At 36.9% G+C, this 14,570-nt stretch overlaps 1 protein-coding gene across 1 annotated transcript in view; it reads right to left on the bottom strand.

Annotated features, from left to right (window-relative positions):
* SEC23A (SEC23 homolog A, COPII component) overlaps positions 1-14,570 on the bottom strand; it is a 75,381-nt gene that overhangs the window by 3,619 nt on the left and 57,192 nt on the right. Inside the window, exons 18-19 of the mRNA XM_077769197.1 lie at positions 10,512-10,667; positions 8,596-8,661 (exon numbers count right to left, since the gene is read on the bottom strand). Of these exons, the coding sequence (XP_077625323.1) occupies positions 8,596-8,661; positions 10,512-10,667 (222 nt within the window). The remainder of the gene's footprint in view (positions 1-8,595; positions 8,662-10,511; positions 10,668-14,570) is intronic.

The raw sequence follows: 14,570 nt of genomic DNA, 5'->3' as shown, positions 1-14,570 counted from the left end.
CCTCTCCCCCACTTGCTCTTTCTCTCTCTCAAAATAAATAAATATTTTTAAAAAGTTTTCTAGAAGATTTTATATCTGGATGTTTAAACTTTTCACTTTATACTCAAGTTCTCATTTATAAGTAAATATAAAAAATCTAAAACAAAGAAGTTCTTTTTCAGAAATCAGCAAGTGATGACCAAATACAAGATGGGTATTTATAGCTCTTCTGGCATTGGCACAGACCAGCCATAACTTCTGCTGAATAAAGGAAAATCCATTTTATTATGCATTTTCATAAGTTAATTATAAGAATTTTAAAAACTTGTTAAGGAAGGGAGACACTAGCATTCGGATTAAGAGCTTGGGCTCAGTTCCTTGCTTGGCCACTTACTGCCTGTATGACTTTGAGGAAGTTACTTAACCCCTCTGTGTCTTAGTTTCCTCATCTGTAACATAAGGATAGTAACAGGACCTATTTCATGTGGTTGTTATGATTAAATAAGTTCAACTGCGTAAAGAAACAGAACACCTGACACACATAACAGGAATACAACATGTTTGAACTATATTATTACCTTTTCTGAAAAGCCTATTATTTTATAACTCTAAAATATTTTTCTTTATTCAACATTCATAGTTAACACAAAGAAGCAAAGGTCTCAAAAATATGACTTAGACTAGCAATAACCTGATAATTCCTGGCTTTTTTCTTTCTGCAACTATTCCTGATTTTTTTTCAATTTCCACATTTTCCACCTCAATTCACCCAATCACAGATCTATTTCTCCTGGTCAAGGCAAAATATGTATCAATTTACCAATTTATATGCTGTAGAGATCTTACTTAAAATTATAAATAGTAACGCTCACCTCAAACTTATCAAAAATTTGCAGCTGATTGATCTTACTTTTTCAACTGGGCCTTTTTTCTCTTTAAAATATATCCAGGATCAGGCAGAAAGATCTAAGCTTTGTATCATTTAGTATATGAAGCACTACAGCAATGGGGAAGCAGTGTTGCTGTGGTGCCCTCTTCAGGCCATCCGTGGATAAAACTCACTGGGGACTTGATTTCTGACAAAAAGAAAACTAAAGTATAAGATTGTATAATTTTTAGTAAAATTCCTGGCTACCAAGTTAACTTCCTAAATTGCAATCATCAACTTAACTTAATGATTAATAATTGAGATTCTCCAGTAAGAACTCCCTAGAGTCAAATCCAAACCCTGCCATAATTTACCTATGTGTTCCTGGATAAGTTACTTAAGCTATATAAGCCTCGATTTCCTCTTCTGAAAAATAGAGTTAATAGTACCCACCTCATAAGACTGTTTTAACGATTAAATAGGAGTGCATAAAAAGCTTAAAACAGTATAGATTCAATTTATTAGTTATTATGATAGGTAAAAGAATAGTAACATAATTTACAAAATCATAGGTCAAAAAGATGTTAGGGCTTTCATTTATGTCTCTAATGCCTCTACTTTCAGGCTATAATAATTAAACTTCAAACTTTAAAACAGATTTACTTTCCTATTTAAAATACCTTTAGGGAGAGGCTTATTTTTTCTCCCATTGATAACAAGAAAAACTAATATTTATTATGTCTTACTGTGCATATCAAGCACGTATTAAACTCTAACAGACACAGAAGAAAAGGCAAAGAGAAGTAACTTAGTTTTCAACTACCAGTCCAGAATGATGCCTCTTCATCTTTAACAGCTCAACATGCTCTTTATAAGTCTACCAACTACATCTCCATGTTGTAATTTTTTTTAAGTAGGCTCCATACCCAATGTGGGGCTTGAACTCAAGATCCCAAGGTGAAGAGTCACATGTTCTACCAAATGAGTCAACCAGAATGCCCCATGTTGTAATTTAAACCCAAAGAAGCAAGAAGCAAGTTATTATTTCCATGAACTAAACTACATTAAAAATTTTTTTAATGTTCATTTATTTTTGAGAAAGAGAGACAGAGTGTGAGCAGGGGAGGGGCAGAGAGAGAGGGAGACACAGAATCCGAAACAGGTTCCAGACTCTGAGCTGTCAGCACAGAGCTGGACGCAGGGCTCGAACCCATGAACTGTGAGATCATGACCTGAGCCGAAGTTGGACGCTCAACTGACTGAGCCACCTAGGTGCCCCTAGACTATATTTTTTAATGTAGAAATTCAGCTACAAAGATATATTTTAATCGGTCTGCATTAATGTGGGCTCACAACATTTTGTTAACTGAATTATGTGACTGGCAACAATCAGCTGGAGGGGAGGAACAGTTACCCCTTTGGAAAATGATTTCTGTACCCTTCCCATAAGCCCTCTGACCCCAGGTATTGCCGCTTCACACTGAGAGTATCAGATTTTCTTGTATTCATCCAGCCTCATTCATCTGGTACTCACCTGGCCCCTAAAGGCATTTGATAGGGGATCCCTGATGACTACTCTTTCAAAGTATCCTTTAACTTTCCCTTCTCCATATTGATTAATTATCATTTCCATGAACTTTATTAACTGGGGCTACTCTCCTGTCTTCTTGCAATTTTCTTTCCCTAACCAAGTTTCTCTTAAGTTGTGAGATCCAGAACTAAAACCAATACTCAGATAACTAAAGTGTAATGGAAAGGCTGGGTTATGGTACATTCTATATTCTAAACTTCCACGTCATAGTTGGCTTTTTGCTCCATAGCAAGGGGAATGGGTTAGAGGGTGATACTGATAATGTATATGTATATTACGTGGGCATAAATTTTTTTCTCTCACGTGCTATGTACCCTTTCCACATCTTCCAAGAGTGAGCTCCTGTCCTCACTATAAAAACTTTACCTTTCAGGACGTTTAGACCATGGATTCAATTTATTTATCTATACCATAAATGCTCCTTAACTCCTAAACACCTCCACAAAGCTCCCATACTCTAATCTCTGTTCTCCTGCCCAGATCTATTATACTCAATACACGCTATGTTTAAGTACTATGGAAAATCAAAAATTAAATGACATAGTTATTACTCCCAAGTAACTGATAATCTAACAGGAGATAAGGTCTATCAGAAATGGATGAAAAAAAGGAATGAAGGGGTAGGGACAGTATATAAATTAAGTCATGCAATGACAGAAAAAATTTCAAGGAGTCCATGAACTTTTTTTTAAATTTTTTTTTTTTTAAATGTTTTATTTATTTCTAGGGGAGAGAGAGAGAGACAGTGCGAACAGGGGAGGGTCAGAGAGAGAGGGAGCCACAGACTGAAACAGGCCCCAGGCTCCGAGCTGGCAGTCAGCACAGAGCCCGACGCGGGGCTCGAACCCACGAACCGCGAGATCATGACCTAAGCGAAAGTCGGACGCTTAACCGACTAAGCCACTCAGGCGCCCCTTTTTTAAAATTTTTTTAATGTTTCTTTATTTTTGAGAGAGAGAGAGAGAGAAAGACAGAGCGTGAGTGGAGGAGGGGCAGAGAGAGAAGGAGACACAGAATCCAAAGCAGGAAGCAGGCTCCAGGCTCTGAGCTGTCAGCACAGAGCCCAATGCGGGGCTCAAATCCACAAACTGTGAGATCATGACCTGAGCCAAAGTTGGACCCTCAATCGACTGAGCTACCCAGGCAACCCAAGGAGTCAGTGAACTTTGAACTTAGCCTTGATGGACAGCTACCATGTGTACAAGTGGTGATAAGGACAAGTCAGAAAGATGGTAACGTGCTTAGTATATTCAAAGTGGAATAAGACTAAATACTAGCTAAAAGTGGGAAAACTTATTTGGATTATGCCATAAAAGACCCTCAAAAGCAATATAAAGAGTTTATATGTAATCCCATAGGGGGTTATTCAAGATTAAAGATTTCTAGGCAGTACTCTGACTTAGAACTGCTTTAGGGAGACTACTACGGCTAGTGCCAAAATGGAAAGAAAAGGGCTCAAACACTGACAGTCTATGTGAATAGTAACAGGGCCTGACATCAGCTAGTGACAGGGCAAGGAGGTAATAGATAGGGGAAATAAGTCAAACCTTGTGAATAGTTAGAGGCAGAAGGGAGAAAATAAAATGCAAATGACTACAGTTCTAAGCCTTGGGAACTGAGATATGGTGGGGACATCTGTAAAAATAAGAAAGTCAGGCAGAACAAGAGGATATGAAAGAGAAGTTCAAGTTGGGACACACTGCTTATGAAATGTCTACAGGAAATTCGAGTGATATATAACAGGCAGTTAGGATGTTTAAGAGTCTATAGCTCAATGTGAAGCCAAACCAAAGGGAGAGGTTTGTTAAGTTAGCCTCAGATGGAAACTGAAGCCATAGGATGTATGCAATTGCCCAGAAGAAGAGTGTATGCAGAGAAATCAGGGCAAATTTTTGAGGCACCTCTATATTCAAAGGGAAGGAGCCTTAATCCTAATGACTGCTTCATTTATTTTCTACCCAGTTTGGACCTCATAGTCATCTAACATCGTTCTAAATTACTGCACTCCCTTTAATGTGTCCATCTTCCTTCTGAAGTGCTAAATCGCTACCAAAGTCTTTCATCTTTGACACAATGCCTGAACTATAAAGCATGGCTAAAGAACATAATGGAAGCAAACTCTAGAAATTGTTAGTAAATAAAGTGGGCCCTCACGGCTATAAAAGCTTCTTATTTATCTGCTCTTGCTTTCTTATATTCCTTATAGCTGTTTTAACATCTTTTCTATTTTCTAGTCCTTTACCCCCAGCATTTCTCTCTTAGCAAATAATTCACTATTCCTGAAAAGAAAACAGGCAATTAGCCAATGTGAGCTTTGTCTCCTCAATGTCCTTCTCTGTCATCACCCTTCATACCATTTACTTTTGCAGAAAGAAATGTCCTGACTCCTTACCAATACTGAAACTCCATATCATGCTTGTGATCACACTGTCTGCTTTTAAGGATCTTAAACATCTATAAGCTGTTATAAGCTGCTCTTTTGTCAGCATCTTACACTTGGTCTACAAATAAGCTCTGTGCCCTTACCATAATAACAACCAACCTCCTATCCTACTACTTGAACTTAAGCTAAATTTGCAAAAGAACCATTTACAGTTAAAACCTCCACTTCTTTATTACCTACTAATTCCTTACAATCTATCTCTACTCAACCACTATTTAAAACTGCTTATTAGGGACGCCTGGGTGGGTCAGTTGGTTAAGCATCGGACTTCGGCTCAGGTCATGATCTTGCACTCTGTGGGTTCAAGTCCTGCATGGGACTCTGTGCTGACCTACTTCAGATTCTGTGTCTCCTTTTCTCTCTGCCCCTCCCCTGCTCATGCTCTATCTCTCTCTCACTCTCTCAAAAATAAACATTAAAATAATAATAATAATAATAATGGTTACTATTATAATAAATAAAACTGCTTGCCAGAGGGGTGCCTGGGTGGCTCAGTCCCTTAAGTATCCGACTTGCGCCCAGGTCATGATCTTACAGTTCAGGAGTTCAAGCCCAGAGCATTCTCTAATGCTTCAAATTCTGTCTCCTCTCTTCTCTCTCTGCCCCACCCTGCTCACACTCTGTCTCTCTCTCAAAAATAAACAAACAGTAAAAAAATAAAATAAAATAGCCCGGGTGGCTCAGTCAGTTGAGTGTCCGACTTTGGCTCAGGTCATGATCTCGTGGTTCGTGGGTTCAAGCCCCGCATGAGGCTCTGTACTGACAGCTCAGAGCCTGGAGCCTGTTTCGGATTCTGTGTCTCCCTCTCTCTGCCCCTCCCCCACTCATGCTCTGTTTCTGTCTCAATTAAAAAAAAAAAACATAAAAAAGAAAAAGAAACACTAAAAATAAAATAAAATAACGTAAAATAAAATAAAATAAAGCTGCTTACCAGGGCCACAAATGACCCTTCAAATCCATCTGCCCTCAACCTCCTTGAAACATTTGCAGCATCTCAGAATTTGTTAACCCTCTTCCTTCTTTTTTCTATAAAGTTCTCCTTCAACTATTATACCATGGTATAGTATTCTTTTCATTTTCCTCCCACCTCTCTGATTATTTACAAAACCACCAGTTGTACTTCCTCAAGGTTTTATCTCATCCTTCCTCTGCCTCTCTGCACTTCTCTTGGACAACTATACACTGTGATGACTTTACATATCACTTGTCCATAATCAACTTTCACATTCTTGCCCAATCACCAAACCCAAATTTCTAATAGCCTGCTCAACTTGGCCATCTAGATGTCCTCTGGAACTCAATGTACCTAAAATCAAATATTTTCTCTCTGCCTTCCCACTTCCCGGCACATGTTCTCCTAGTTACCCAGGCTAAAATCCTGTATTTACCGTGTACACCCTCAACTATTTTTTAAAATTCAAACCTACAGAACAGTTGAGGAAAAAGTACAATGAACACCCACATACTCTATACCTAAATTCACTAACATTTATTTTGCCACATTTGCTTTATATTTCTATGTATTCTTCCTTTCCTTTTCTTTTGTTGAATCGTTTCTGTAAGTTAAAACACATCATGATATTTTATCCCCAAACACTTTTTAAACTTTTTTTTAATGTTTATTTATTTTGGGGTTTTTTTTTTAATGTTTTTATTTATTTCTGTGAGAGAGAGAGAGAGAGAGAGAGAGAGAGAGAGAGACAGCATGAGCAGGGGAGGGTCAGAGAGAGAGAGAGAGACACAGAATCCAAAGCAGGCTACAGGCTCTGAGCTAGCTGTCAGCACAGAGCCCAACAAGGGGCTCAAACCTACAAACTGTGAGATCATGACCTGAGCTGAAATTGGACGCTTAACCAACTGAGCCACCCAGGCGCCCCACATGTTTATTTATTTTTGAAAGAGAGACAGAGTATGAGCAGGGGAGGGGCAGAGAGAGAGTGAAATACAGAATCTGAAGCAGACTCTCGGTTTCAAGCTGTCAGCACAGAGCCCAACATGGAGCTCGACCCACAAACTACAAATCATAACCTGAAACAAAGTCAGACGCTTAACCGACTGAGCCACCCAGATGCCCACCCCCAAACACTTCAGGATATATCTCCCAAGTTCAAGGACTCTCTCCTATATAACCACAACAGCAGAATCACACTCCAGAATATTATACCTATATCTGATATATAGTCCATATTCAAATTTTACAAATCATCCCATTTATGTTCTTTATAGCTGTCTTCTCTAATCTAGAATCCAATCAGAATTCAGATTTTGCATTTAGCTATCTTGCCTTAGAGTAACTTTTACTTTCCTACAACTTCTAATCAAATCTCACTGGTTCCACTTTTAAGTATCAACAAAATCTATTCGTTTTCACATTTTTGCCTTAAATCTCCATTTGGATTACTTCAAAATATAGTTTCAACCTACAGACTGCTCTCAATTAATCTTAAGATTCAACTATATTATCTAAGACTCAAATTTGTTCCTCTGTCCAAAAGTCCTTAGTAATGTTTTATTACTTACGAATAAAGACTCAGCTCCTTAGCACTCAATCTGGCATTCAAAATCCTCTACAATTTAACCATACAATACACTTCCATTTTATTGTTCTATTCATACCTACATGTGCTCTGTACTTTACTGTCCTCTACCTGGAATTCCTTTCCTCATATAATTTCTACTTCTTGAAATAATAACCATTCTATAAGGAAAGGTCACCTTTCCTGAGCTCTTTTCTAATCGCACACTGTCCCCTGCTGCCACCATGTGCTTTCTTCCTTCTCTAAACCCTCTCTATATCCTTCTAAAAGAACATATCTTATAGTGACTTGTGTATTTTAATTACTCAGATACGTATCTTATCCTAATATTAGACTACAAGCTCTTTAAAAGCAGGGATGATTGAGGGGTGCCTGGGTGGCTCAGGTTAAACCTCTGACTTCGGCTCAAGTCATGTTCTCACGGCTCTTGAGTTCAAGCCCCAGATTGGGGCCTGTGCTAACAGTTCAGTGCCTGGAGCCCGATTCAGATTCTCCCTCTCTCTCTGCCCTTCCCTTGCTCATTCTCTGTCTCTCTCTCTCTCGAAATATAAATATTTTAAAAAACTAAAAAAGAAAAAAAAAAGCAGGGATGATTGAAATGATGAATCACTAAATTCTACTCCTGAAACTAATATTACACTGTATGTTAATTATCTAAATAAGAACTTGAAACATTAGAAAGAAAGAAAAAAAAAAAGGATGATCACTATGTACCAATACAGAGTCCTATACATTGGACACTCAATAAATGCTGATAAACTGTATCAAAAGGTAGGACTTCTAAAAAATTAAAACACATTAACAATGATTTCCAGGCTTCCTGCTTCTCTTGTTCAACTATAATCTCTGACCTCTTCCAACTTATTATGTGTGGCCCTTTTGTAGTTCATGTTCTAGCATTAGCTTAAATCATCCTTCCTATCTTATATTATACACTATATTGCTTGTCTGAAGGGTGTAGTACTAAACTTGAAATATGAAGAAATTCTATTTGATATAATCCTTTTTTATCTTCTATGGTGCCACCAAATGCTTAATTCTATTTTCTACTCATTTTTTTCATTATTTTTGCAACAGAAATCATTAGCAAATATGTAAAAAATATGTAGTTCTCATTAAAATGACAAACTATAAATACATAAAGAAATAATTCCCAAGATCCACTATTTACACTTACCTGTCCCCAGGCATACATATTATTATGAGTCTGGGAAGGGTTGACTTTTGAAAGCAGGAAACGGGCCTTAGAAGCAAAGAAGAAATAACATCTATCAAAATAGATCTTGTCAATATGAGGTAAACAGACACATTATGCGATCTAAAATCAACTTTATTTAATATGTTTTGATAAAAATTAATTTAATTAAAAGGCAACTTTTAAAAAATGAACTAATTTTGGAAATACGTGGGCCCCTACATGTTACAAATAAATAAATGTACCCTCTTCTCTCTAAATCATATATCCATAACAACAAATAATAAATTACTGAGTCCAAAATTCAGTATATAAAAATTATGTGTGCAACAAGTATGACAAGATAAGTGTGACATTTACTAAACACTTGGTCTGAAACATCATCGGAGGGTTGAAGTTCCAAAAAGTGACCTATACATTCTTTAAACAATGACTCTCAAACTTTTTTAAACTGAAGGCTATTCCATAAGACAAGTTGCCTAACATTTTAATCATCTATCCATTAAGTCATAACATTATGAAAATAATAACCAAAATAAAAGAGAATAGCCCTATACATGGTGAGACGGTGAGATATTAATGAGAGAACTAGGCATGAATTATAATTTCACATTGGAAGAGCATAAGCAGTCATATCTTTTGAAATTTAGTACCACATAAACTTTTTCTACTCTTTGAGTAAGCAGCTTAACACAAGAACATTGGCTCTAGAGTTAGAACACCTAGATCCAAATACTAGTTTCTCCATTTACTATGTTTCCTTGGCCACAAGTAACCTACTTCTTGGTCTTATTTTCTGTAAACTAGAGGTAACAATAAGACAGTTAGGAGGGTCAAGTGGGATAAGGTGTGTAAAGTACTATCAGCTTTGCAAATTCTCAATACATAGTAGCTCTTATTATAAATATAATAAAACCCTAAAAATAACTGCTATCATTTCTGAATAACAGTTACTGATATTTACCACCTAATTTATAATACTGTGCTAGGCACTACAGATACTACAATGAATGAAGCAAGGTCCCTGCGTTTAAGGAGAAGGGAAACTAACTTATAACCTATGATTAATTTATTGTAATTCTAATAAAATTACAAGGAAGAACAAAAAAGTGTCTTAAGAGTATACAGAGGTGCCTGGGCACCTGGGTGGCACAGTTGGTTAAGTGTCCAACTCTAGGTTTCTACTCAGATTGTGATCTCACAGTTTATGAGACTGAGCCCCACATCAGACTCTGTGCTGACAACACAGAGCCTGCTTGGGATTCTGTCTCCCTCTCTCTCTGCCCCTCCCCTGCTTACACGCTCTCTCTTTCTCTCAGAAATAAACATTAAAAAAAATTTTTTTTTAAAAGAGTGTATGTTAAAGGGGCATGTGTATATGTACATGTATCTTATTTAAGCCTTGTTATTCTAAAAACCACAAACCCTTTTGTAATACCATAATGCTTTCCTATTACATGACATTTTCTAGAAAACTGAAATGACAGAATGAGGAAAACAAAATATTATCACCACAAACTTCATATACATAGACTTTTTCATTAAATAAACAGATTAAAGAAAATTACACTGAAAAAGATACACTAAATTATTTTCCAAGTTGTTCTTCTTGCTCAACTAAAGCAGACAAACCACCATAACACCATTCTGGCTCTGTTATTAAATCTGGGCTGGTGGCAGAAGATGGGAGAAACTGCTAGCTTTAGGCAACAAGTCAATAATCACTGCTTTGCTCTCAAAGCTAAGGAAAAGAGCAAGCATATTTTCCCTTGTAAACCTTGTATCCATCTCCTCCCTCTTTTACTTGCCATGAGAAGCAGTGTCTTCAAATTAAAGTCAGAAGGCAAGTAGCAACAAGTTGTGACAAAACCAGCAACAAGTAAACTAACAATACTCACCTGGCTACCTCCATGTTCGGTGTCAATGTATCTGGGCATTGGAAATCTGGAGTGAAGGATCTCCTGTGCATCATCCACTGGGGCTTGTAGGAGATGGCGGAAATTTTCATATTCTGGCATGTCTTGGTATCCTGACTTGCGCCACTGTGCAATGGTCTAATTTTAAAACAATTAAAGGAATTATTACTTTTAAGTTCTTGCCTATGCAAAACCTTTAAGAGATTTTTTACAAAGGAATTAACCTTCAGAAAATAAGAAAATTATAGATCATTATTTCATTTATCTCAGGTTTTAAATTAATACTAAATTCGGTATTCTTGAGTAAATAGATGCAAAATGAGGTCACTTCTCCTTTAAAAGTAAAAAGGAGTAATAAACCAGAAAAGCTTTTAAACACTGTGCTTATCATTTTAATGTTAGCTAAAAGCTATCTACTTAAGCTTGTGATAAACAAGGGGGGTTTCTGTTAACAAAAGACTTCCCAAAGACTTCAAAATTAATCACCTACTATTATGAAATCTTTACCAATGGAGTTATTCTGGCAAGACAGATAAACAAAAAAAACTTTAGTAATAATAGCAATAACATTATAAATATACCTGTAAAGAGCCTCTGAATCAATGCTTTTATTAAGGTAATGGCTCCAAAAAGCATAGAACTAAATCATCCAAAAATTTAAATTTGGTTTGGTTTCTACCTTAATTGCATCAATCAATCAATATATATTCTGTACCACTTTATATTTGTATTTAACAGAGGAACAGTCATGTGCATTTCAGACTTCTCCTTTAATCACATTAACAAGCTATTTAAAATTACACAGACACACACACACAAAAGGAAAATACTTCACTCTGTCTTGTAATAGGCATTATTCTTAAAAATTAAAGAACCTTAGTACTGATATCAATTAACAAATAATAATCAGGGGCGCCTGGGTGGGTCAGTCGGTTAAGTGTCCGACTTCGGCTCAGGTCATGATCTCACTGCTTGTGGGTTCGAGCCCCGCATCGGGCTCTGTGCTGACAGCTCAGAGCCTGGAGCCTGCTTCTGATTCTAGGTCTCTCTCTCTCTCTCTCTCTGCCCCTCTCCCACTTGCAGTTTAGCTCTCTCTGAATAATGTTAAAAACTCTTTTTAAATAATAATAAACAATAAAATCTTTTAAAAGGTCTAGGTAATATTACTCAAAAATATATTTGAGTAATGCCTCTACTCTTAGAGTGCAAATCTAAAATCACTTACAATTAAAACAATTGGAAAAATAAATCTGCACAAGTTACTAGAATTCTAGACTAGAAGTTTGAGTGTGAGTCTATGAAGAAAGAGTCTCTGTATCTTTCAAGGCATCCAGAAAATAGTGCCTTCTTATACAGAGGAAGCATTTAATTATTGCTGAATGAGTAAGTGCAGGAATGAACAGACCTCTGCTACATAACTGGATTACAGTTTAATAGCTACTCAAATATTCTGCTCTTTTCAATCATTTACCATTCCAATTAAGTGAAGGTACAAATTTTTTAATTCACTTACACTTTAAATGAGTTTTTAGACCATGTGGAATATTTTTAAGAATACTTTAAAGTACTTTATATGCATCATACAGAATACTTTTTAAACAATTATGTGAAATAATGAAAGGGAAAGCCTGCCTACTGACAAACGCAGACACTTACCCTCTTGATGTCTTTAGGTAAATCCCACAAGTATTATACTCCTATGTATACATCAGTGCTCTCACTTTCACAACACTATGCTTTGTGTAAAATCCATTTGTCCAATTGTATGTGGACAAATGGACAAAATAACCACAGGTGGGTCAACTGCAAATGAAGTCTAAAACCTTTAGTAGGAAAAATCGTATTTAAACCTATTTTATAAAAATGGAAACAAAAGTTTATCATAGAGGAAACAGTAGCCATTTAGTAAAGAGGGGAAAGTTTCCATGAATAAAAAGACTTTATTGCACATATGTGCATAGCTTTAAATGCTATGGACACTTACCTCACCATGATAAATCAAAATCTGGAAGAACGTGTCCATGAGAAGAATGCGATCCGCAAGAATGCTGCTGCTATCAAGAAGAACCGGCTAATGGAAGAAAACAATGAGAGAAGAGGAAGATGGGAAAATAAATTACTTAAAGATACAAAATAGATCGTTCCAAGCCATTTTTAAAACTTTCAATTTATAACTTAGAAGATCTTGCTTTCATGAATTCTTATAGTATATTTTAATTTTCTGAGAAATCACAACAACGGAGGTTAACAACTGAAAACCAGAATAGAGCCAAGAGAAAATCTGGGATAACTCCTAAGTCTGATGATGGCCCCACTGAGTTAGAGGGAAAAAGCTTGGGAAAGAGCAAATTTGGAGACAGGAAAATAGTTCTGAATAGGAAATGAAAGGGAGTGGCCAGAACTAACGACATAAATTTGGGTATCACGTGCACGAAGATGGTAATTAAAGCTATGTGATTATACTGCACCACTCAGAGAGAGGAAGATGGATCAGAAGCCAGAGATACAGCCCTGGAGCATGGCAACACCTAAGAGATCTGAAAGGAAGAAGTCAGCAAAAGGAGACTGAGAAGGCACAGGCAGTGATTAGGCAGAAGACCAGTAGCTACTGCAAGTGTCAGAGAAACCTAGGACAAAAGGTTTCTAAGGAGAATCCTCATTAGGTAATGCTGCTGAGAGTTCTGGCAAGATGTAGGGCACTGATAGCCACCTGGTAAGATTTGTTTCTGTGTAATGTTAGGGACAAGAATCTGAATAATCTAGGTTGAGAATAGAATGGGAGGGGAGATCATATAGACAACAGGTAACTTCCTGAGTTTAGCCACACTGAGACCAGAGAAATGGGGTGGCAATGAGAGAAAATGTGAAGCTAAAGGTGGTTCTGTTTGTTGGTTTTTAACGTGACTGCTATTTAGGGTTCTATGTTAATGAGAAAAATCCAGAGGAAGAGCAGGTGATGACGCAGGAAGGAGGATAACTCCAAAAGCAGAGCCTTAAGGAAATGAAGCTAAAGGCATTCGTGGATTAAATGGCAAGGTTGGAATTTAACAGAAGAAAGTAACAGGGATTGTGGGATTCCAAATTTCTTCCACACACGAATCTACATTTTCCAGGTATCTACAAGTTACATATGTTACTCTGGAGTAAGAAATAAAATCTCTAAAACTTTCTTTCCTGATTCAAAGAACTACAAGACCAAATACATAGCTAGACCATCCCATTACCAACATATATATTACCAACTATGACAAACTACTAAAAAAATTATAGTAACAAACTAGAATGTTTTATACACTTTTTTACAAAACAGTGAATATAAGCATCATGAAAGATCACTAATCAGGAGATATTATAAATCCCCTCTTTATACTGACCATTCTTGAATATTATTTTCAAATATAGTCATTATATACTTTTAAGTGGTAAAACAAACAATATTAGCTACAAAATAGAAAAAACTGTTTATTTGATAACAGGTTAAAATAAGTGGGACAGGGGCACCTGGGTGGCTCAGTTGGTTAAGCAACCGACTTTGGCTCAGGTCATGATCTCAGTCTGTGGGTTTAAGCCCCGCATCAGGCTCTGTGCTCAAAGCCCAGAGCCTGGAGCCTGTTTCCGCTTCTGTGTCTCCCTTTCTCTCTCTGATCCTCCCCCACTCTCTCTCACTCTCAAAAATAAATAAACACTAAGAAAGAAAAATAAGTGGGACAGTTTGCTAAGAAATCTAAACGGATAACTTTATCATCACCTAAATACACATCTTTATGTGGTTTATCCATACGATGGAATACTACATGGCGATGAGAAAGAATGAAATCTGGCCATATGTAGCAACATGGATGGACCTTGAGGGTGTTATGCTGAGCGAAATAAGTCAGGCAGAAAAGGACAAATATCATATGTTTGCACGTATAGGAGGATTAGGAGGAACTTAACGGAGGACCATGGGGGAGAAGAAGGGGAGAAATGGTGGGGGAAAGGGAGAGAGGCAAACCATGAGAGACTCTTGAATGCTGAGAACAAACTGAGGACTCATGGGTG

This window comes from Crocuta crocuta, unplaced genomic scaffold, assembly GCF_008692635.1.
Source record: "Crocuta crocuta isolate KB4526 unplaced genomic scaffold, BGI_CrCroc_1.0 scaffold65, whole genome shotgun sequence".
In the NCBI taxonomy this organism is placed as follows: Eukaryota; Metazoa; Chordata; class Mammalia; order Carnivora; family Hyaenidae; genus Crocuta; species Crocuta crocuta.
The sequence above is the reverse complement of the archived record's forward strand: the minus strand, read 5'-3'. Positions and strand labels throughout refer to the sequence as shown.